The following is a 23,828-nucleotide window of genomic DNA, read 5'->3' as shown; positions in this document are numbered from 1 at the left end:
GTGTGTCCCTTTCAGCACAACCTCGATGTCTATTCCGTCCGTACCGCCCCCTGAGACACTGCCTTTTTTTTTTGACTTTTTTTCCATCCTTGATCCAAATCTTCCCCACGCCAGCCAGCTCTCTGTCCAAACAATTGTCGTTGCACGTCATCCAGCTCATCTGCGGCGTTCCACAGCCCCTTGTGGTTGCTCCACTGTTGTTGACAAAGACTCTCTCTTGTCTCTTATCAAGTATCACGTTCGTCTGTACACCTTTGGTATGTCGGGCCATAAACAGCGTTTCCATCATTCGGCATCAGTCAGTTTATGTTTCTGTGGTCGTATGATAACGGCAACAAGAGGGGTAAACATGGACTCAGTCGGGGTCGCCATGAATTGAGATGGCCGAACATAAGTTCTTGCAGTCAAAAGCCACCCTTGCTAGTGTTTCCGCGATAAATCTCACGGAAAAATTTCTTGCGCAAAAGGGCCAAACGTGTCCAGCAAGGCAGCTCTGACGTCTGCTGGATCTTTGTGCAGAAACTCGGAGTTAAGGTTTTCGAAACAGTCGGCGAAAGCCAGCTGCTGCAAGTCCTGTCGGCGTTCGAGATCTTCAAAATAGTTGGCTTCAAAATAGTTGGCGAAAGCCAGCTGCTGCAAGTCCCGCAGACGTTCCTCAGCTGTCCCGCCATGATCAGTCGACTCAGGTTCCGGAAGGGCCGTGGCTCCCCCGGCCATGGCGTTCGCCTCGGATGCACCATCATTATCGTCGCTGGCGGTCTCGTGCTCTCCAGAGGGAGACTTGTCGTCCTGGCAGGAAACGTCACGGCTCTCAAAGATCTTGGCAAAATCCCTCACTTTCTGCTTTTCCTTTTCTGTAAGTGGCGGGTGCCACTGACGCATGTTGACCTCTGGTATGTCTGTTCTCTCACGAGGGTCCATGGCTTTCCATTTGTAGTGGAGCACATCACCGATGGGTTGGTTGTCTTCCTTCTCCGACATCTTACAGGAGTGCTCCTCCTTCCCAGTCTCCTTGTCGGCGCTGCCTTCTTCCACTCCTTGGGCAACCTTCATCCAGAAACAGTCGCCGGGCAGACATCTGTGCCGGAGGATTTTAGGGAGGACTCTGCGAGAGATTCGGCCACTCAACCTGATTAGGGACAAATTGGGGGCGCAGAACCGAGTGAGGTTATTGACGGGAAGATTTGCAGGCCAGATGTCGGCCAGCTTTGCATTGCCCTCTCTGATGGCTTTACAGATGGCAGCAACATCGGGGCGGCTCATACCTGGGTTCCATTCTCGAGATAGCTTTTCGGGGTGAAGAATGAGCTCCAGCTCCGGTCCGGGAAACATGGAGGCGCAAGGTGTTATGGCACTCGAGGTTTCCAGAGTAGCAGCAAGAAGTCTGGATGAACTGTAAAAGATAATATTTAACTCCCGCACGCCTGGCATCTTGTCTACCAGCACTCTGATGACAGAAACAAATCCCCAAGCTGGCCCTCTTCCACAATAAATGTCGATGGCTTCCAGACGGCTGGTGATTCCCTGATCCCATTTCGAGAAGAATTTGCTGAGATTCTCCCAGTTCATGTTGAACTTGTTTCGTTGGTAGAGGACAGGAGAAGCCTCTTGATAGAATTTCTTGTCTACCCTGAAAGCCTGGGTTGGAATTTCGGGGTCAGGATGGCCGCCAAGGGGGACAAGGTTGATTCGCATGCGTTTGAGTCTGCCATCAGCGTTGAGAAAGAGGCGGATGGGTTTGGGTTGACAGTAAAGTAGTTCATAGATTTCGAGGCGCACTTCTGTCGGGATATCCCAGAACGAGCGTTGCTTGGGCGCAGCCGTCGAAACGACCGCCAGACTTGTGGGCGTGGCGCCTGGCCCGTCGCTAGAAGAGGATGCCATGGAATAGGAGATACAAGGCTGAGGACGCCGAGAAGGAGTCGCGCGGGTCTATTGCGGGTCTGTTGGTTGTCTTCCGCCGCGAGAAACAGCGTCGTGGGTTTCGCGGGGCAAGTTTGAGATGAGTTGAAAGATGGTGGAGGTTTTTCAAGCCCCGCGAAAGTGAAGACTGCGGTACTGTCGATGGCTTTGGCCAGTGAAGTCTGGCATAGTGAATGTTTGCATGTGCTGCCAGACCCCAAACAAATCCATGGTTAGGCCGGAGCTCTCGCCTTCAACGTGCTGTTTGCATCGTGGCAACTTGACACAGGGATCCTGTCAAATATTGTGAAGGTAGCTAATACATCTGACGTTTGTCGCCTCTGCCTGGGGAATAAGGAGATGGAGGCGGGGAGGACAGGCTGAATCCCAATTCATTTGAAGTTGATATCCTGTCTCGACAAGAGGCGGTGCGCAGTCTCATAGCTCCGTATCGAAACAACGCCCGTCGTTGTTTCGTCGTTGCCGGCAAACGCTCTTCTACTACTGCCTCAGGGCACGAGACAGAGAGTGTCCCGAGTGTCCAACTGTTTCGGCCATTGTCGTCCGTCAACGGCCGCTAGTACTTACATATATATACCAAGCACGTGTCTAGCTAGGTAGGCACCTAGTCATGCGCAACGCGTCTTTCTTTCTTGCGTGACTGATGGTACTTGATCCGCCGTAGGGATTCAGCCCGCCAGCACGCCAAAGAACAAGTCCTTGACATCATGACATTGGCCTGGCCCCTGAAGGAAGCTTCGTCGGTGACTTGCTAGTCGATGTTCTCTCCCAAGAGAACAGTTAGCAACTATTTATCAGGTTGCAAAGGCCCCGTCGCAGAGCATGTGGCCTCCATCGAGTAATTAAGCACCACCGCCGCACTCAGGCTGCAGTTCATGCGTCTCGCATTCTATTGAAACCCCTTTCTTCACACTACTTTCGCTTTACAGGACAGTGGGTGACGCCCCCCGTGCAGAGCAGCTCTCCCGCGTAACTCCCGTTTCAGTGTACTCAATCCGAACATGTCAAAGCGCGCTCCGGCAGCTGCTTCGGGGATCCGACGAGTGACCAGGAGTACTACGTCTGCGGCCGTGAGAGGAAGTGCCGAAGCACACGTCAAGAAGGAGGAACAAGATCAAGATGGCATGCCCGTTAAGAAAGAGCAGGAGACCCCTCGGAAAAGACGGACTTCCTCACAACCAGGACAGACACCCGCCAGGAAACGGGTGAAGAAGGAGGAAGTCAGTGGTTTGATTAGCCCAACCCTGTCTGATGATCTATCTGCTTCAGACTCTTCTCCAAAAAAGTCGAAGCCCAAAAAGTCAGGACCATCAGATTTGAAGGCCAAAAAACTGAAATCCTATGCCCAATTTGCCAACCAGTCCCCGTTTCCTGACTTTCACCATCCAACACCTGAAGAATGCAAGCTCGCCCACCGAATTCTTGCCTCCCTCCACGGTCCTCGGATTCGTCCCAAAGAAGTGGTCGCCTCGACTACGCGAGCAGGATGTGGCGACTCTCCTTCTGTCCTGGACGCGCTGGTCCGCACCATTCTCTCTCAAAACACAAGCGACGTCAACTCGACGCGGGCTAAGAGGAGCATGGACAAGGTATATGGAGGGAGTGATAAATGGGACGCCATCGTTGCTGGAGGGGAAGCGAAGCTTCAAGAAGCTATCAAATGCGGCGGACTCAGTGCGGTCAAGAGCAAAGTCATCATGAGCATCTTGAAGCAGACATTCGAAAAGTATGGCGAGTATTCTCTGGACCATTTGCACCATGCGTCCAGTGAAGAGGCCATGCAGGAGATGTTGTCCTTTCAGGGTGTGGGGCCCAAGACGGCCAGCTGTGTGCTGCTCTTCTGTCTCCAGCGTGAAAGCTTTGCTGTTGATACGCATGTGTGGCGCATTACAGGCTTGTTGGGGTGGCGACCCAAAAATGCCTCCAGAGATGAGACACATGCCCATCTGGATGTCATGATCCCGGACGAGGATAAGTACGGGCTGCACATATTATTGGTCACACACGGAAAGCGGTGCGAGGAATGTCGGGCGGGCGGCAAGAATCTGGGCAAGTGTGAATTGAGAAAGGCCTTCCGGCAGAAAAAGATGCACGGCGAGGCAGGAGAAGAAGTTCAGCAAGAAGAGAGGGAGGTAGTCAAGAAAGAGGAGGGAGGGGATTGATGAGAAAGACCTCGTCGTGATCTCTATACCCATGTAATATTAGCTCCTCCGCCTAGAAAATGTACCTGCGAGCACAGAATAGTTGTAACCCTCGTACCGCTGTTGATATGGCTGGAGCAAGGCTGAGAGCTGTACGTAAAATGATGATGCCGGTGGCTTTTTTGCCTCTGAGTATTTTTGCGGGGGAGCAAAGCATCGGGAAGGCTACCTAGGTAGGAATGTATGTCGTAAATTAATTGGCGTAGAGCTCAACTGTTGTTTTTCCTGTTACCAGGGGATCTCAGGCAAGGACTGGAATGCGGCTGAAATGCTCATTTATGATGATCCCAGGTAAACAAATTAGCACATCAACGACGACGATCAATTCGATGGAAGCAGAAAGTGTCGCGTGCAAAGAAAAGGACAAGCAATTTGAAGGCGCCAATCAGGTACCATCATCTTGACTTGGATTTGGATTTTGACGACGTAATAGATTTGTAAGTACGAGGGCACCAAAAGAGATAGTTTGATGCTAGTTGGGCCCAAGATCTTGGACTAGAGGAGATGGACTTGAGTGTGGGGCAGTCCGACAGCCTTCCTCCAAGACAGGTAGGAGGAGGTTCGAGATAGACATGCGTAGGGTCATGGTACCTAGGTACTGTAGGTAGTAGTGGCGACAAGAGTGCTGGATGAGGAACATGCAGGGAATGACTTCGGAGAATTTCTGCGTCAACCAGTGTGTCACCAGGGCTGCAGATATAACAGACGAGACGAGCAACAGTACGAGGTAGATGAGGGTTGCACCGAGATCCCCATAATTTGTGGGCTCGTCCAACACTTGAAGCTTCTGCATCATGCACAGAACTCATCTCCAAGGTCCAAGGATGAAGGATTGAGTCGCATCTCCCACTCAGCCTCTCGGCTTCCTCAGCTTCTTTCCCTCCAACAATGTCCGTCTTGCCCAGCAGTCAGACTGTACTCAGTACCGAGTAGTCACTATCGCCTCCGAGTCTCCGACAGGCACCCCGGCCATGCTGTTGGTTGAGTCTCGGATTGCGGTCGAGGAAACCAGCCTACCAGCCCCTGACCGTGGCTGCAAGGCACCAAAGAGAATGAAGCAGAGACCTGCAAGTAGTGCCGATTAGCCTCCATTGGAGTGCAGCTGTGGCTTGGAAGTCTTGGAAACCCCCCAACCCTGCACCCAATGACCGGGTCTGCCCTGGATGTCTGGGTTTCGGGAGGCTTGTTCGGGTTGCCAGCCTGGGCGACGGCCAGGGGCACTATTGGCTCCCGGCGTAAAAATAACAAGGGGGAGGCACGGTCCACATTTCCTCGTCCCACTGTCCCAGTCCCTATCGTATGCAGGTCACTCTTGTTTTGGGAGCATCAGCACCCAACCAGGGCCCCCTTTGGTGGTGTTTCTCTTTGCTTGCCTGCCTCCCCCGGTTCGAGTTGCATGGCTTGCACATCACTCCAAGTCTCCAACACCTTGCCCCCCCAGAGTCACCATTGCTGTAGTCGCTGATCTTCAGGCCGGGGGTGCCCAGCGAGCCCAGAAGTGTCTGCATGTGTTCTGACCTGCAAGCTGCCACTTGCCCACCCTAAAAAAGTTCGCATACTCTGTGGGTGTCTTTGTGTGACCCTCGACCGCCCACCTGCAGTCGCCCACAGAGGTCACAGCACACCACCTGGGTGCCACTCACGGCAAACTGCGATCTTTTCCCTGCCTGCGTCCTGCATCCATCCTGCATCCATCTTGCATCTACTCTTTCCATCACCCACCCCGGTATCCTCCTACTACCACATCAACTCTCGTTTTTTCCATCATTCTCTCTACACTCTCGTTACCACTACAGTCATTCGCTTCGTATCGACACAGCCTGTGACTTGGACCTATCGCGGTGCGGCTATTGTTGGTCGATCACCGTCATCATTTTATTCTGGGCGATTTTCCGTCACCAACTCCGTGGACACAACATCCTACTTTTACCACCCATCAGCTGCAACTCCTGCGCCAGCCCCCAGACCTCTTGTTCTGTCGGACCTGAATCCCCAGCTGTAACCATAGCCACCATTTGATCCTCCTGGGTACCCTGCTTTTGTATTGTCCGACTCCCCAGACCCTCGATCCATGCCCTCATTTCGCCTTTTCTCCGACCGAGTCCATCAACAAAAGAGGCAACATACAACCCCCGTTGCCACCTCTTCTAGAGACACAATTCATTCTGCTGCTCAAGTCCGCGTCCAGTGATGACTCGTCCGAATTTTATTGAGCTGCCACCCGAAAATCCTCGCTCGGCCAGCGCGCTCTCAAGAAATGCACTGTCGCCTCGGATCCAACATTTCGACGGCGATGTCCCCCCTGCACTATCACCACTGGATGCCATTGCGGCCCGAAGTCGCAAATTGGCCAAAGAGTTGGAGGAAACCAGGAAAGCGGGCGAGCGACGCATGAGCAGGCTTCCACCTCAGATTGTGACGGATTCCTTGACCGAACATCAAAACAATCGTCCTCCGATCTTTCGAGCCTTGTCGGACAGCCTTGACACGGTCCCTCCTCTCCCAACATGGGATCAGGAACGTGGCGGTGCCTTCGCTCGAGTTGCTCATCCTCTGAGCAGGCCTGCCTCCCAACGCGTCCACGTGAGTAAGGTTGTCAAGTCTGACGAGAATCAAGAAAGCAAGGAACCCTCTCCGGTGCAAGATTACTTTGGCGCCCCTCGAGTTGAATCTCCTCCGCCCCTGGAACCCAAGAGACCATCGTCACCTTCTCACAGCGTAGGCAGCCCTTCTCTACATCCTCAACCCGAACTTTCAAGGCAGGTCTCGGGCACCTCTCAATCAGACTTCAGCGCGACTTTGGCGCCTCCACGGTCTCATTCGCACCGACTCCGACCGTACCATGACGCTTCTGACGACGACTATACCAGCTCCAACGCGGGCTCGACCTTTTCGCAGTCAAGGAAGCTTTCGTCCAGCAGTGGCGTCTCTGCTCCTCACTCTCCGATTTCCCCGTACGCACAGTCTCATGCCCGATCACCCTCCAACACTTCGCTCGGATCTCCCACTCACAAGCTCCCGACACGGAATTTCTCCCGACCCTTGAGTTCAGTCAGTATGACTAACCTCAAGAGCGATAAAAGCCCGACTAAAGCTACATTCGCAAAGCGGATGAGCCAGCTGCGCGCTGCGAACTCTTTTGATAATTCAGCATCACCAACCGATGGCTATCTCTCGGGAGAAGCGTCTTCGTACACTCACGCGACCTACAGCTTGCCCAGAGGGCGACTGGTTTCCGATCGGACTTCTGTACTCTTTTCAGGCCTTTCTACCCCCCATTTCGAATGGCAAGAACCGATGTTTCCTTGCACGCCTCCATTAGAAGGGAAAAACAGCTCCGAGCTCCCCGTTCCGTCTCCTATGGCATCGGCTCGGCCCAGCAGAGAAGATCAACATCAAAGGTCGGGCCCGTCTTTTGAGCTTAACACTGAACACGCTTTGACTGCCACGGACCGTGCCGGCCACCCGACAGCGTACTATACGCCGACAGGGTCTCTCAGATCAAATGATTCGTCGAGTTCGAGACCTTCGGTTGGCCAACTTGTTCCACCTGCCTCTACATTTGTACTTCCCCCTATACCGTTATCACCCGTCGAGGAAGCGTCACATTCCTCACGATCAACAAGCACAGTTCGGCCAACAACGAGCCGGTCTACCAGCAATTACCAAGGCCTCTCCATGGACGAACATGTCACCAAGGCAATTGAGCTCCATCAACAAGGCGAATTGAAAGAATCGACGTATCACCTGCGCATTGCGGCTAACAAGGGCCATCCCACGGCAATGCTCCTGTACGCCCTTGCTTATCGTCACGGTTGGGGTATGCGAGCGAACCCACGGGAAGGGGTACAATGGCTTCGCAAAGCTGTGGATTACGCGATGCTCGAGATTGCGGATGACGAGGACCCTGCAAGCCAGAGGCCTGGTGTTGATGTCAACGATAAGAAGGCACATCGGGCCCAGTTTGCGCTGAGCATATACGAGCTCGGAGTGTCGCATCTCAACGGCTGGGGTATCGAGCAGGACAAAGCACTCGCTCTCCGATGTTTTGAGATTGCCGGCAACTGGGGTGATACGGATGCTTTGACTGAAGCGGGCTTTTGCTATGCAGAAGGCATCGGTTGCAAGAAAGACCTGAAAAAGGCGGCCAAGTTTTATCGAAGAGCTGAGGCAAAGGGTGTCAGCATGGTTGGCAACAGCTGGTAAGTACCGGTATCTTTTGTGGGTGTATCCTTTTCTAATCATGCGCAGGATCTACAAGGACAAATACAACGACTCGGAGGATGAGAGTGAGGATCGAACGCGGTCCTTCCGAAAGACATCAGCGGAGAAGCCGCGCAGCAAGTCCAAATCTCGCGGGATCTTTGGACGAAAGAAGACATCTTCCTGACTGGACAGAAGAGACATGTCTGGCGGGACTCGGACATATTTTTCTGTCAGTGTCAAGGGCGAGAGTGATTGCCTGTTATATATTGCTCTGGAAGCTCAAAATTTGACGATGCCTTCAAGGCCCTTCTGATCGATGATGGCCCATGCATTATGACTCCTATATATCTACCGTCATGCTTGGCTTTTCGCTCTGTACGAGCTTTGACCTGGGCTTCTTTTGACCTGCGAGAACCTCAAGCCGTGTGAGATATGATATCACCACTTGATTAGGACTTTTAATCAATGAATTCGACCGTCTTTTCTCCCTTTCTCCCTTTATCTCCTCCTCGCTTTAAATCTCCTTCTCCGAGCGCTTCAAGTTCCAGGCGGTGCCGCATATGCAGGGTTATTATTGGTCAGCCTGGTCAGGCACTAGGTACAAGGACTATTGCCAATGACTAACAAATGTTGTGGCGAAATGCAACTCCACCGTCCTGGCTTTAAAATGTGACGGTGAAGGACGCACGTCTACCTCTTTCTGGTTCTGGTTGAGGGTTCTTTCGGTGTCTCCGAGGACGTCACCGAGAAGAAGAAAAGAAAAGGAACTGAAATATTCGAACAGCCGAATACCTTATCCATCCGTTTCACATCCCAAAACTTGAAAGATCTAACTGAGTATCAATCGGATCAGAAACTACGCTACATACCAGGGCAGTGATGAGTCACCCCGCACCGCAGCAGTCTCAGACGACGGGCAATGAAGAGTCCCAAGAACCGCAGACGAGAACGGGAACGGGAATGGGAATGAGATTGAAAGTCAGGTCATCGACTCTCTCGCCGCAGCAGATCCCCGCGCTGCTCTCCAAGCTCGAGGCGCTTCTGCCCTTCTCGATCCCGCTGCTGCGGAGGATCCAGTTCCATTTGCATCATCCTGTTTCGGAGTCGGCGAGGGTCTTTGTCGCGATCGCTGATGATGATGATGACGATGATGTTGAGCGAGGAGAAGGGTTGGAGGAGGAGGGTGGTTCGGGGTTTGTGGATCGATGGTTGTTGAGAGCAGGAGGAGAAGAAGCAGCAGACTCGCAGCCCTGGATTGCAGCACACATCGACCTGGCGAACGCAGGCCAATGCCAGGTCTGGATGTTTGCGAGCTGGGAGGCCGATGGACGGTATCCCTTCTCGTCATCAAGCACAGTCACAGATTCATCCTCAGCCTCTCCATCCACCAACAACTCTTCCTCGTCTCCATCCACCACCACCACCTCCCCGTCACTCATACTTCCGGTCCACCAAGCCCTCATGCGCCAGCTCTTCACCTACATCCACACCTCCCTCATCCCCGCGCTCCCAACCACCCCGCCAGCCTCGTGGCTCGAACTGAAACGCACCGGGAAATACCTGTCTGTGCCGTACTCGCGGAATAAAGTGCTGTTCGGGACCATCTCTGAAAAGCTCTGGGAACTTTTCCCCATCGGGGCGAGGACGAGGACGGATGATGGGTATTGGAAGTATTTGTTCCGGGTGGCTTCACCACCTGCAGTGTCGTCGACGCCAACGGCAACGGCAACGGCAACGGTACCGTCATTGTCAATGTCATCGTCAGGTCTATTACCGCCGCAACAATCACCACCACTCATCCCATCCTCCTCCCTTCCGGCAGGGTACACCTTCGGCCCCATGCTCCCCACGCACTTGCAGACCGTGCTCGACCGCACGCCCATCCCGCGCACACTGGAGACGCTGCGCGAGTACGTCTCCGCGGGCATCTTCTACCGCGACGACGAATTCCCCATCGGCTGGGGCTTCTTGGGCAAGGACGCCAGCCTGTCCAGTCTGCACACCGAGCCCGAGCACCGCGGCAAGGGCCTCGCCGTGGCGTTGGCGGGTGAGCTGTTGAGGAGGCAGCATGTTGTTTCGCCCGCGGTGGCGGCCGCGGCGGAGAAGGAGATGGAGATGGAGACGGAGACCAACAACACCACCGTCAACACTGATATCGCTACTACTACTATTACCGACCATACCGGGTATACGTGGGCCCACGCCGACGTCTCCAAAGCCAACACGGCCAGCCGCCGCGTCATGGAGAAGCTGGGCGGTGTGCCAATGTGGATGGTCATGTGGACCGAGGTGGATGTTGAGAAGGTCGTGTCGGGGTTATGATATGGACCAAGGACCAAGGACCAAGGACGACGGGCAGATGGAAAAGTGGTTGTGCTAGGTCCGGCGGTTGGGGGTTATAGATGTGCACATAGATGAGACACGATCAAGATACGATGACGATGGGAAAGATAGGATACATATGATGCAATCAATACATATAGACATAGATATATATATCTTGCAAGCACTTGGTGGGTAGTCATCATACCATTGATATGGATAGCGTGTATATATAAGTGCCATAGGCGTCAATGATGGGGTTGATGCTCTGTAATATCCCTACATATGTCCATATCCATTCGTTCATCACAAGAGTCGTCCCAAACAAAAAAGGTATTCTGGGTTAAAAATAAACCAAAAGCAAATCATATAATAGATAGATCGTTATATAAATCCTTCGCGCCATTTCAAATCTTGTGGGGAATCTCATCAACCTGCTCCGCCTCGGCCGCCCTCAGCTGATCCTGGTGTTCCACGTTGGCAATCGCCGACTGCAACGCGCTCGTCAGGTCAATGTGGAAGAAGGGCCTGCTCAAGCTGTGCACCACAGCAATTCGCTTCGTCGAACTTCGGACATATGCCTTGCTACCACTAATCTGCTTCGACAGGTCACCATCCTGGCTGGAGCTCGTCGTAGAGTCATCCTTGTACTGCGCTCGCGAAATGTCATCAGTCTTGGAAATCCCGCTGCTGTGGGGTCGAGAGGCGCCCTGCTCTTCGTCATGCATACGAGACATTCGTCGGTTTGCTTCATTCTCGGCGGCTGCGGCCGCAGATGATGTACCGCCGATTTCTGCTACGCTGAAGATGGGCTTCCAGCGATGCTGCTCTTCCGTGGGCGCGGTGGGAAAGCCGAAGCCAGCAGAAGCGAGAGCTCGCTTCGTCCAGCGGTTGTTGATGCAGGCCAGGTGCCATTGAACGGCTTCTGGGCTAGCATAGCGGTCGAGCTGGTTCCGGACGTCGATCAAGTTCTGGACGCTGGTGACATCGACGTTGTTGACCGACGAGAAGTCCAAGATGACAGCTTTCAAGGTCGGTAAGTGAGATCGGTCTGGCTCTGACTTGCCTCTTCGCGGGCCAGGGTTGTTCCACGGGCGATCACCGGGGCGTGGCCATGAATCAGGATTCGTCCTTCGTGTATGCTCAAAGATATATCGGACAAGATAGTCGGTGTAGTGGTTCGCATTGGGATAATTGAAGCCCTCGCTAAATCGATAGATGAAGATTCCAGGGTAGGGAGACTCAACATGAATGTTGGGATTCGAGCCATCATTGTGGTCCAAGGGGAGGAAGATGTTTCGGGTAGCATCATCGTCATTGCGAGGTTTGTCATGGAATTTGTCTTCAATCAAGTGGTCACCAACAACCGAATGGATCTGGACCTTCCCAACAAAATGGCCGCGTGCTTTGACCACACGGTAGAGAAGCACAGCGGCGCTGACACAGATGGTCGTATAGATACCATTCTCGATGGACGAGAAGACGGTCACCAGCACACCTGCAAAGAAGATGAGGACTTCCAGTGGTGAGACGCGCCAGAACTGGTAGACGGTGTTGGGGGGAGTGATCAAATCACCGACGGCATGGATGATGACGGCAGAAAGGCCAGCATTGGGGATGTAAAAAAACATGGCTGGAAGAGCGTAGATGGCCAGGAGAACCACAACGGCAGTGATGACACCGGCAAAAGGCGTGCGCACACCGGCCTTTGACTTGATGGCAGTCCTCGAAAATGACCCAGTCGCAGGATAAGCGCCCAAGAAAGGGCCAAGCAGGTTTGTGACACCAATGGCAACCAACTCCTGCGAGGGATTGATGGTGTAGTTGTTGATCCGGCCGAAGGATTTGGAGATGGCGATATGCTCAATGAGCATGACAATGACAGATGCTGGAAGTTGGTCGGCAAAGTAGCTGATGATTTTCGTGTTGATCGTCGGCACCGCCGCGTGTTTGAAACCACGGGGAACGTGGCCGAGAATACTGAATTTGGGCTTCGTGCGGTGATGCCGGTTGACGAGATAGCTGACCAGAATGTACACGCAGAGCACAAACGCAGTGCGCAACGTGTTGAGGAAAAAGAACAGCTTCGCTCGGCTGGGGTTTTTCTTTGCGCAGCGGTTCAAGGTGAACCGGATGAGATAGAGGAGAAACAGTGCCGTCAAACCGATAGCGGCGTCGAGTTTGGTGTGGCCGAGGTACTTGAGCGTGTTGATGATAACCAGGTAGGTTGAGGCGCGAGTATTGAAGCCTTTGACCTTGATGCCCATCAGGGTTGGCACTTGACCGACCCCAATGTTGAGGGCAGAGCCGGTGATGAAGGCCGAAATGGCAGTCAACGGAATGAAGTCCACAATCCACCCACACCGGACGAGCCCAATGAAGCAGATGATTGCGCCCGCAATGATGGCCAAAGCCGAAGCAATGACGTGGCCGGGGACATCTGGGTGCTCTGCCGCGACCTTGTTGACAATATTTCCCGTGATGGTGGACATGACGGCGACAGGACCGATAGTGATATCTTTGGAGGTGGCAAAGAACCAGTAGATCAGGACCCCCATAAAGGAGGAATAAAGACCATATTCGACAGGAAGCTCGGCGAGTTTGGCATAGGCCATGCCCTGCGGCACGACGACAGCGCCGACCGTGATACCAGCAACCAAGTCGCCAATCAACCATTGGACATTGTACCGCAAAATCCAGTTGGTGAAGGGGAACAGACTGCGGAAGTAGGCCAGCATGTCACGGCCAGAAGGAGTGAGATCTCTGAGCCAGTCGATACTTCTCGGCTCTTCCTCAATGTAAGAGTCAGCAGTACTGACTGAATATGTTGATTCACCCCGAGTGACTGCATCTTTCGTTGCCTGACGCTCGTCGAGGTTAATGCCAAGGACCTTAGCCAGGCCGTGGCCGACCTTGGAAGAGGTTGACGCCATTGTCACGCCTCACAGGTCTAAGCAGAGATCCGGAAGAACGTGATTTCGGCTCGTTGAAACCGCAGGAGACGTGGGTGTGCAAGGTCTACCTGCTTTGAAGGTTGGAAGGAGGGTATATAAAGAGGAGGGGCTGTCGGAGCGGACTTGCAGAGTTTGAATACCCTGGGGTGGGCAGATTGCCCTGACGCGACTAGTCGTGAGCAGATATGGATCTGGCATGGATGAAACTTGCGGACGCCTGACCGCTGAGTGGCTGGAAGTGCCAAGTCGTATGGCGTGGTGGATACTGAAGAACGGCAGGTGGATAGGATTTGCATGTAATGACTAGGGTTAGCCCGGGCTCTTGTGGCTTGCAGCGTGGTTCGGGCTATTTGCGTAGCTAGGAATCCCTCGACTGCCTAGAGGCGGAGGAGGAGATGGAGCTGTAGTACTGCAAGCTTATATGATGTGAATAGCAGGGAAAGAATCGTCACTGTTCTCGTCCCAAATCTGGAATCAAGAAGAGTGACGACGAGAGCAGCGCCGCCAGAGCTCTCGCCTTGCCGACAGCCAAAAGGAAAGAGGGAAAAAATAAGGCGGAGACGGCGTCAAGCGTAATATGGAGGTGACGACGATGTAGAGGGAAGTGTGCCAGATATTAGAGGGTCTCCTCCACCTCAAGCAGCCTTCTGAGGCAGCCTCAAACGAGGGCCGCCCATGTGGGCGTCAGTGCTTGATCGAACAAGCGAGAGATCTCGACCGGGCTTGGGAAGACGGGGCACGAAGGGTGTTTGCGAATGGATCTAGAAAAGATCCTCAGGATGGCGTCCTGAAGAAGAGGCGTAGAAATTTTTCTATTCGTCCCATTGGGGCAGTGATGAAATGGACGGGGTTAGAGATGATGGTGCAATCGAAGGCGTGATGGCGCCCCCAGGCCCATTTCTCAGAAAGGCGACATCTTGCACCACACTGCCCAAGTGCCCTGCTGCTCATGCTCACATCCACAGCGTTGACCCCGTTGAACTGTCCCCTTGGGGGTTACGGATGACGACGACAGGTGTTGACGCGAGAGATCGCCGGGACGGCGAACACAAAGGCAGTCGTTGCTGCTTAAGCACACGAAGCATTTCTTCGGCCGACGCAAAGGGAGTCAAGTCGTACAGCCAAGCCATCCAAAGCTCCGTGCAGCGGTCAATGCCACCAAAAGAATAGAACGAAGTCTCAGCCGGTACGCCTTGTCCGACTTGAAGCTAGACCCGTCGCTCTGATACCGCAATCGCCATGGAGCAGTAACGGCGGCAGCGGTGAATCGCAATTAATCATGATGATGGCGATGAAGACAACGGTCTGATGACGGCCTCGTTGCCGCTCTCAACCCCAGTTGCGGATCGATGACTTGATGGTTCCCGTTCCGTTGCCTTAGTCTGGTCCCCGATGTCCTCGTATGCTCTGCACCGGTGAGCGGCTAGTGGCAAATTCATTTATCAAAGTCGCCTCACTTGGTTGCATGCAAAAGCTGGTCGATTCCCTGCTGTCTCTGACCCAAAAAAAGCCATTGAGTATTTTTACAGGAGCAAAATGGCGTGCTCGAGTTCTCCCGGTTGCAGTGGTTGACATTTGTTTCGTCGATCAACTTTAGTCCCGCTCTTGCAGGCCAGGGGCCGTGGGTCTCCCGCCCTGTCATTTTGTGGGCAAAGGTTGCCATCATCGAAGAAAGGTCTGTGTGTCGGAGCCAATCATAATGCCCAGGTGGTTGTGGTGGGTTTGGCTAATTGCTGACGCGATTGACGCGATAATGATCCCATCGACTCTGAGAGCTGAGGGTGAACTTATCAGCTTTCCAGTTCACCCTTCCTGCTCTCTTGTTCTTTCCGTCTTTTCAGACCCTAAGAAAGGCGTCTTGTTTCTGGCTGATCACGCCAGCAGCCAGCAGCCAGCACGAAAGCCGCGAAGCTGTCGACGGAGGAGTGGACGTGGGGAGGACGAGATCGACTGGTGCGTGACAGATGCAGGTGAGGATGGAGCACGAGGGAGAAGGGAGAAGAGCGAGTGGGATGGTAGTGACGAGGTGCACTGCATGTGCCGCCTCTGCTCGGTACCTTGTTGACCGCTTTTTCCATCCAATGCAGATGCCAAGCTTTTTCATTTCCCATTCGACGTCAAGCGTTAGCGACACGCCAGTGACAGTGACAATGTCCTCCTGAGCCTCAAGACTCAAACCTCACACTCTAAGTTACCAAACCCCGAACCCCTTCAAAATCTCAAGCGGGCAGTGCCAGCCTCATCCCCTCTCTTTCGGTTTGAGACGGTGTTCAAGCTGCGTTCGCAACCGTCGTCCTACCAGACGTTGAACTTCTTGACTGCGTGCTCCCCCCCCTTCCTCATACTCCGCACTTTGGCCAAGGTAGAAGCCCATGTTTTCCCTTTCTGACAGGGTCGGCGTCTGAGAGTCGCAACCTCCGACAGACATCTGATCCAGTGATTCCTCCTCGTATCGACGAGATTATGGCCGGCCTTAGCGCCACGGCCACCACCATGAATCCATGATCAATGGCAAATGGCCGCAAGACATGTGGCTGCGCACTAGGTCGGTCCATCGTTCCTTCGGATCAGCCGCCCGATCTGTCAGGTCAGAAGATTGAGATTGATATGATGCTCGTGCTTTGCGGGACCTACAAGGTCTCCATAATGCCTAGCCCATTAATTCTGAGCCTTAGCCATTGCCCTACGGAGGACGGAGAAGTCTAAAAAACTGATTGAATTCACATGTGCAGCTTCCGCTCGATACATACTACTCCGTAGCGTTGTTGACAGGCCTTTCGTGACGCCCTACAACGGTCTTTCCTCCCTCCGATGATCACCACCGGCATAACATCTTTCATTTGTAGCAACTAATAACAACCCCGTGACTGAGGTTTTGCATGCCACTGCTCCGAACCAAACTCTATCATGCATAATAGCAAGGCTGTCTAAATATGCGTGAATCGGTGAGAGGCTAGGTCGCCCAGCAGGCCGTCTAGCAGGCGCGTCCAAGCGCACAACCGAGCCGAGACCTCCTTGTGTGCACACCGCAAGAGCTTGTGACTCCATATCCTGATTTCCCAACTGAACGCCGGGGGTTTGATCACAAGCAGTACCTGTCCCAATCCCTGACGCCGTACAATATTGACCCCTGCCCATGCTCCAGTGATCACAAGATCAAATGCAAGGAAAAACCCACGCGTTCGCTGATGCTCGGCGTCGTGCGCTTCTTTCGTGCGTCAACTCATTACGTCTGCGATTCTGTCTGTGATAATTCTGCGTCGTCATATCTGCCCAATGATCCCGGGCGCTTCATTGCCCGTTCACTGGGAAGCGCACTGCACTCTCTCGGCTCCAGGTGGGATGCCGTCCTCGTCCTCATCGTCCATGCCAGCGGCACCGTGGGCACGTGCTTGTTGACGGGGATCGACTTCTTCGAGGTCGAAATCTTCCACCATGCCATCTGGAGGTGGCAGCTTTTGTTGCATGCGGGGCGGGAGGACTTGTTCTAGAAGCTCGAGATTCTGGAGCTGTGTCTTGTCTGGGAATTTGACGTCGAATTGAATGTACAGGTTTCCAAAGTCGTGGTGCCTCATTGACGGCATGCCTTGGCCCTTGATCACCTTGATTGCTCCTATCAAGAACGTCAGCATCGGGACACCAAGCTAGTGTGGCGTGGAGCTCTGCATAATTTCACTTACCAGGTGTGATAGGCTCGCCAGGATAGATGTTGACTGTCAACCACCGATCGTCGAGATGCTCAATGTAGATTTGGCCACCGCCCAAAGCAGTCAACAAATCAACTTCGGCGTGGTAGAAAAGATCGTCGTCCTTCCTCTGGAATCGTGGATGGGGTTTCTGTTCGATCTCAAAGACGACGTCTCCTGCAAGAACGCCAGGCATCTGGTCACCCTCGCCACGGAACTCGATCTTGTGGCCGCTCTTGACGCCACGGTCGACATGCACGTGAAGGACCTTCCGTTCCACAACTGTCTTCTTGCCCATGCATCGTTTACACCGGTCACGGTCGCGAATGGTTTCTCCCTCTCCCTGGCAATCAGGGCAGATGGTCTGGAAACGCTGAATCATGGGGCCCATTTGACGCATCATGGTCTTCATGCCCTGGCCGTTACAACCAGCACAGGTCTTTACCGCGCCTTCTTTACCTCCACGGCCCTCACACTGCGGGCAGATGACAGACTTTTGCAAAGCCAGTTTCGAGACTTTTCCTCGGTAGATATCCTCAAGGGAAACTTTGTGGACATGGTGGATAGTTCGTGCTTTCTTTGGCCCGGTTTCGCGCATGCCACCTCCAAACATGCCTCCAAAGGCTGACCCGCCACCAAAGAATTGTGCAAAGAGATCTTCGGCGGCCATGCCACCACCGCCCATTCCGCCTTGTTCTAGACCTTCTTCACCATATTGGTCATAGAGGCTCCGTTTCTGAGGGTCAGACAGGACTTCGTATGCTTTGGAGAGGTCTTTGAACTTTTCGGCCGCGTCTGGGTTGTGGGCATTCTTGTCTAGTCAAGAGTCAGCAACCTCGGCTCTCAGAGCAGGGCTCAGGAATGTTCTTACCTGGATGATGTTTCAAGGCACCCTTTTTGTAGGCCGATTTCAGTTGGGCCTCTGTGGCCGAAGGGTCGACCTGGGCACGTTGTTAGCGGTCGAGAGTTCCAGCCTCAGCAAGAAGAGAAATCTGCCTACCCCGAGAATGTCATAGTATTTTGTCTCCTTGACCATCTTGCTGGAGAAATGCTTGTGAGGGCAGTTTATGACGAGGTCCGCGTGAGATTCAAGTCAAGTAGGGGCGAGGGATGTTGGTGGGTTAAAAAGATCTGTCTGGGAGCGGGCAGCAGGAAATCCGAGAAAGGAGGTTTGCCGATCCCGTGGATGACAAGAAACAAGTGGTCAAGGGTGAATGTCCAGCTAGTGTTACCAAGAGATATAAGGTAGTCAGAATGGTCCCAGGAGCGAACAGCCTGAGATTTATGAGGTCAGATCGCAAGGCAAACAATTGTATTGTTAGCACCTGGAGGCGCGGCGAGATGATCGGGTCGGGGAAAGTCTTAGAAAAGGCCAAGAGAAGAGAACCAGATCGAAGGTCGCAGATTCCGCCATCCCAAGCCTTGTGGACCAATGGAATTCCAGATGAGGCTGAGCGGCGCCAACCCACGGCGAGATGGATTTGAGAAAAAAGCCATGCTTCGCCAGACAGCACTACGATCACTTGCTGCATAATTACAACAATGTGAGTTCCAAGGTTGACTTGGATTTGTCCTCGAAAAACCAAACACGGTGGTATGGTGAAATTTTATCCGGCCAGATATCCATCATAGCCGGTGTGGAGGAACAGGCCCCTGGCTCTATCTGCCATCCACGGTGCTCCGTGCCCGGTACGACCGAATTCGATAAGCCCATTCCGAAGATCTATGGACTTGACTACCGAGAGTGCCAGACCCTGAGACCTTGGCTCGCTGTGTCAGCCAATGACGTGGATGGTCGGACTGATTTCCACGAATTCTCGGTGGGGATTTTTTGTTTTGTTTTGCGTGGTCTCAACAGAACAACAGACTGCGGGCTGTGTGTTGCGATTTGTGAGTGAGCATTGTCCGTTCCTCGCACCGGCAACAACCGCCACAAAACTCCCTGTCGCCTTATTCAGCCTTACCAGCGACGCCGGCCATTTTCGCAAAGCTTCCCATTTTCGGAGCGGAAAAACTTTGCTCGCGGCCCGGTCTTGGCATCCTGACGACCTTGGGGACCTTTTGATCATGCCCCCAGTTGACTTCCGCTATATTCACGAAGAGGACGTTCATGTTGCAGTTCTGGACCTCTCGAATATCCATACCTAGGACGACATGTGACCAAGATTCTCCTCCATTTGTGTTGGGATCTACATGGAAATAGTGTTGATTCTTCTCATCTCCTTGTTTGGGTGCTTTGCATGTCCGAGGAACCTGTCGGACTGGGGAATTTGACAAGAATCAGGACACGTCCACATGGAGTTGTAGCCTCTGGGTCACGACATATCTACCGTAGTACTATCAAGGAATGAGAGGATTCGACCCAATCCTATCCCTAATTCGCCAGTGCATGATCATATGCCTTGATAACTAACTTGGGTAGGTACCTACCGACTAATTACAGTAGGTAGATTTTGGAGGGGTGTTGTTCCGGGCTCCAGAGGCTTAAAGGAAGCGGGGAAGCCTAGTTTGATAGGCGCTCGGACGCCTAACCAACGCGCAGCTAGCACCTACCCTACCCACTAGCTCAGGGCGCAGGCAAGGCAGGTCGACTAGGAAGCCCCCACCTTTGGGCTTGCAATTCCATCAACCGTGACGCGACTCTTCCTTCAGTCTTGTTGGTGTCATTCATTGGGATCTGCTCAAAATTGCACACAGTCGCAGGCGTAGACAGGCACCAACATCTCCCTTACCATCCTATTATCAGTCTTCTTCCCAACAGCACCCAGGCGCCAACGGCCGCTACAAGCGCCCGATTGTCGTGACAGGGTAGAGAGTCCGGTAATATGCAGCCAGTTGAGGCTTGGTGCCTGCAGCCTCGACGGGTATCAATACCTGGGACCAATCTGAGACCGACCGACCTGAGTTCACGTTGATTCCGAGTCATCGCCCACTGACCAACACAAGTGATTCCCTTAGAAACCAGGCGCCTGAGCATGCGGGCGACCACTCCAAGTATATCCTGCCTCTGCAGATTCGGTCAGCTGACAGTGAACGTGTCCAGCATCCCCCCGTGCGGCAGCATCTCGCTTCTCTGTTCCTCGCCCACATACCTCCCCCTGCTGAACAACACAGACTTCTACCGAGTACCTTTAAGAATTCTGCACTCCTGATTGCCCGCTCTGTCGGGCCGCTGAACCCAACGTGATACCCAACAAGGCTTAGCCTTCATGTGTCAGTGCTCCAGACAAGATCTGCCACGTCGTCCGCCTTGAACTTCCCATCACGCCTTTCTCTGGCCTTGCAAATCTTATAAGACTGAGGACTAGACTTCATGCTTGCTATCTGAAGTTGGTACACCAGCTTTTAAGAAGAAGAAAGCGGTGATTGTATTGTGATAAACGCATCGCCAAAGCCCTGCCTCTGTCGTCGCCATGGTTCGCTCAAACCACAGCCGACCTATTCCAACGCAGATCTGGGAGAAACACAAATTCACCATCTATGAACTCTATGCGAGGCTCCCCCTAGACCAAGTCATGGCTGAAATGCAACAGAAACACGACTTCGCTGCAACCGCGCAACAGTACAAGCGACAACTGGGGAAATGGGGTCTCCGCAAGAATGTCTTGACTGAGTTGGACGTCATTGACAACGAATCAATCGCACGTGGAGGCAAGGTCTCCCAACGCCAGATCCGCCGCTTTCAAAGAAGGAAACAGCTGAAAACACAGAAACCAGCGAAACCGAAGCCCGCCATTCCGCGCACCACCCGCTCACGGTCGACTCAGAAGCGAGTTGCGCTGTAAATTTAATGGTATAAACGGCGATGGGTCCCAGCCGTCTGCTTCAGAGTGGCATGGTTGGCTGACGCTGTGACGGATGAGTTCTAATCGAACTCGAGGGGACTGCTTCGGTACGGTTCTATTTTTGGAGGTGTACCCGTTTATTTGATGCCTCATCAGCACACGAGCAGTCATGTACCCGTACACTTGAGATGCGAGCAAATGAATTGCAACAGATACACAGGAAGCCCTCGCCGTTCACATTGCTTCCCGCCTACCAACTGCTGCCATCGCGCTTGGTTCGAAGGCTCGGTACGCCCTGGACATCCTGCCGAGGCGAGTCCCCTCCGTTGGCTCTCACCGATACCTACAAGCCCTCAGGGGCGAAGTTGAGATATCGTTTTATTTGCTATATTTGAAAAACGAACAACACGAAAAAGGCATATTCTGCTGATCTGAATGGGACAGATATAGTGGGAAAGCATGGTCTGCGAGATCTGAGGCTTAGAAAAGGGGGTTACGCTCCAGGTCTTCTGACTCGGACTTCGACTGAGCAAGTCATATATACGTCTTGCTTGGTATTACTTTGCCTTGGTGGGTATTGCGAGGATCAAGAGGGACATGAAACTTTCAAATGTCTTATCTGTGGTCGTTTGATTTCTGTCTGCTCTGGTATTCGTCTCCTCGCTTGCGAGCCTCCTCTCAGGATTGTAAAGTATAGCTTGGAACATACTGGTGGCGGCAGCAGTGGCCAGGGAGCGACATCACACTATTTGCTGCTGAGCCGGCTCAAACCCCTCGAGATTCCAGCACCATACTTAGCCTTGTCTGCTCACATCTCTTGAACTCTCCCCCTGCTTGCCTGTGCTTGGCCCCCATTTATGAGACATCAAACGTGCGAAAAGCGTAGGATCAATCGATTACTCCTGGGCTTTGTGGTGTACGCGTCGACCTCCTCGATGCCTTCATCGTTGACGATTTCCGTGGCCCAATTGCTATAGATGGCCGAGACGAGCAGCTTGATCTCCTGGATGGCCAGGTGACTGCCGATGCACATTCTGCCGCCGGATCCAAAGGCCCAGAACCAGCGGTGCATCTCCCTGAGCTGCTCCTCCGAGGAATGCGACGGCAGCCAGCGCGATGGCAGGAACGTCTCCGGGTCCGGAAAGACGTCCTCGTTGCGGTGCAGGGCGTACGGCATGGCCGAGACGCGCACGCCGCCGGGAATGTTGGAGTAGGCGCCCAGCGTGCTCCCGCCGGGCACATTCGGAGAGATGCGTGGCTCGATGCCCGGGATCGGCGCGTGCAGACGCAGTGTCTCCATCAGGACGGCGTTCAGCAGCGGGAGGGCATCAATTTGTTTCGGGTCCGGGAGCTTGAAGTCCTCGGCTGGTTTCCCAGATCCTGCAGGCTGTAGCGGCCATTTGATGGGTGGTGTTAGGGTCAGCACCTCTTCGCGAAGTTGCTTCTGTAGGTCGGGGTACTTGCTCAGTTCCCAGTACAGATACGTCAGCGCGATGGCCGAGGTCTCGTGCCCGGCGCCCAGCTGGTCCAGCATTTCGCTGTAGATCTCGGCGGTCGTGGTGTCGTCGCTGTTACTGTCGTCACTGCTGTGCAGTTCGTCGTGTCGGGTCGTCGGCAGGATGACCGCACCCGTGGCCTTTCCGGCGTTGGGGTCCTTTTCGCGGAGTTTCGTTATGCCCGTCTTGAACTGCTTGTACACGACCGGTTCGTCGCCGGGGTATACAGCAGAGGAGGATGTTTCCTGGGAGAGGAGGAACTTGTCGGCTTTGCGGCACATGCCGGCGTTCCAATCCTCGAGGAGGACGTTGGCCTCGTCGACGAAATACGGCACGACTTGCAAGCCGAGACTTCTTGTCAGCTTCTTGAGCCAGGGCGCTTCGGCCGAGAAGAACTCATAGTCCCGCCGACAGTGGTACTGCTGGAGGATGTGTTTTCTCGTGGCCAGGTCCTGGGTGAGATTTGTCCCCGCCGCCAGGCCGAATTGATACGCCGACATAAAGTCCATGGCAAAGGCGTTGTTCATGTCGTGCACGTCGGCGGGTTCGCCCGTCTCGGAGAGCTTTTGGAGTAACGGGAGATAGCGCGTTGTGAACAAGGTGTGTGAGTTGGCGGCGACTTGTGGGGAGGAGGCGATGAAGGACTTTGAGTAGACGTTGGCCATGGTGCGTTTCTTCTGCGAATGAGGCCCGTGGTGGATTGTCGAGAACATGTTCATGACCCTACAACATCCCCCTGGTTGTCAGTTCTTTTCTCATTTCTCTCTTTCCCCCATGATACTTCAAACGCCCCCAGCCAAACCATGGAATGGTGGATCTGCTTCAACCTACCCATATGAGCCAAACCTCTGAGGATACCAGGCATGCTTCTCCCAGGACCCCGCGTAGATGGTCTTGATGCCGTCGTCCACGCAGTTGACACTCAACTCATTGGCACCCATGCGCACGACGGACCCGTGCTTGACGTGCGCCGCGTATGTCACGGCATTGTTCCTCTCCATGTACCGTTGATAGGTGATCCAGGCGTCTCCGAAGATCGGGATCGACCAGTGCGCAGAGGGGACGTGTCGCAAGGGGTGGAAGAGGAAGGGGTAGAGAAGGAATTTGTAGAGGCCCAGCAGGGCCAGCGAGCCCAGCGTTAGCAAGGCGAAGACGGGGAGAGCCATCGCGTTTTCAACAATCACGAGAGGGATGGATGCAATAACGGTCCCGGGAGGGGACGAAGATGTGGGCGGAGAGGATAGGAATAAAATGA

The 23,828-nt window shown here is 53.7% G+C and overlaps 8 protein-coding genes across 8 annotated transcripts; 4 read left to right on the top strand and 4 right to left on the bottom strand.

Annotated features, from left to right (window-relative positions):
• Window positions 1–441: 441 nt before the first annotated feature.
• Window positions 442–1,884, bottom strand: Z520_07860 (uncharacterized protein; the record flags this gene model as incomplete). Its single annotated transcript, XM_016778357.1, has 1 exon — window positions 442–1,884. One exon carries the CDS (start codon window positions 1,882–1,884, stop codon window positions 442–444), a length of 1,443 nt encoding a protein of 480 aa, XP_016630717.1.
• Window positions 1,885–2,924: 1,040 nt separating this feature from the next.
• Z520_07859 (uncharacterized protein) lies at window positions 2,925–4,085 on the top strand (the record flags this gene model as incomplete). The annotated part of the gene is made up of 1 exon (XM_016778356.1): window positions 2,925–4,085. One exon carries the CDS (start codon window positions 2,925–2,927, stop codon window positions 4,083–4,085), a length of 1,161 nt encoding a protein of 386 aa, XP_016630716.1.
• A 2,229-nt stretch (window positions 4,086–6,314) lies between these two features.
• On the top strand, window positions 6,315–8,514 carry Z520_07858 (uncharacterized protein; the record flags this gene model as incomplete). The annotated part of the gene is made up of 2 exons (XM_016778355.1): window positions 6,315–8,326; window positions 8,376–8,514. The coding sequence occupies 2 exons, from the start codon at window positions 6,315–6,317 to the stop codon at window positions 8,512–8,514; spliced, it is 2,151 nt and encodes a 716-aa protein (XP_016630715.1).
• A 695-nt stretch (window positions 8,515–9,209) lies between these two features.
• Window positions 9,210–10,652, top strand: Z520_07857 (uncharacterized protein; the record flags this gene model as incomplete). The annotated part of the gene is made up of 1 exon (XM_016778354.1): window positions 9,210–10,652. One exon carries the CDS (start codon window positions 9,210–9,212, stop codon window positions 10,650–10,652), a length of 1,443 nt encoding a protein of 480 aa, XP_016630714.1.
• Window positions 10,653–11,059: 407 nt separating this feature from the next.
• Z520_07856 (uncharacterized protein) lies at window positions 11,060–13,585 on the bottom strand (the record flags this gene model as incomplete). Its single annotated transcript, XM_016778353.1, has 1 exon — window positions 11,060–13,585. One exon carries the CDS (start codon window positions 13,583–13,585, stop codon window positions 11,060–11,062), a length of 2,526 nt encoding a protein of 841 aa, XP_016630713.1.
• A 3,323-nt stretch (window positions 13,586–16,908) lies between these two features.
• Z520_07855 (uncharacterized protein) lies at window positions 16,909–18,328 on the bottom strand (the record flags this gene model as incomplete). Its single annotated transcript, XM_016778352.1, has 4 exons — window positions 16,909–17,219; window positions 17,287–18,108; window positions 18,164–18,233; window positions 18,293–18,328. 4 exons carry the CDS (start codon window positions 18,326–18,328, stop codon window positions 16,909–16,911), a joined length of 1,239 nt encoding a protein of 412 aa, XP_016630712.1.
• Window positions 18,329–20,705: 2,377 nt separating this feature from the next.
• Z520_07854 (uncharacterized protein) lies at window positions 20,706–21,077 on the top strand (the record flags this gene model as incomplete). The annotated part of the gene is made up of 1 exon (XM_016778351.1): window positions 20,706–21,077. The coding sequence occupies one exon, from the start codon at window positions 20,706–20,708 to the stop codon at window positions 21,075–21,077; it is 372 nt and encodes a 123-aa protein (XP_016630711.1).
• An 865-nt stretch (window positions 21,078–21,942) lies between these two features.
• Window positions 21,943–23,739, bottom strand: Z520_07853 (uncharacterized protein; the record flags this gene model as incomplete). The annotated part of the gene is made up of 2 exons (XM_016778350.1): window positions 21,943–23,296; window positions 23,405–23,739. 2 exons carry the CDS (start codon window positions 23,737–23,739, stop codon window positions 21,943–21,945), a joined length of 1,689 nt encoding a protein of 562 aa, XP_016630710.1.
• Between the last annotated feature and the right edge of the window lie 89 nt (window positions 23,740–23,828).

This window comes from Fonsecaea multimorphosa, assembly GCF_000836435.1.
Source record: "Fonsecaea multimorphosa CBS 102226 unplaced genomic scaffold supercont1.16, whole genome shotgun sequence".
Classification (NCBI taxonomy): domain Eukaryota; kingdom Fungi; phylum Ascomycota; class Eurotiomycetes; order Chaetothyriales; family Herpotrichiellaceae; genus Fonsecaea; species Fonsecaea multimorphosa.
Note: the sequence above shows the minus strand (reverse complement) of the source record. Positions and strands in the feature narration are given on the sequence as shown.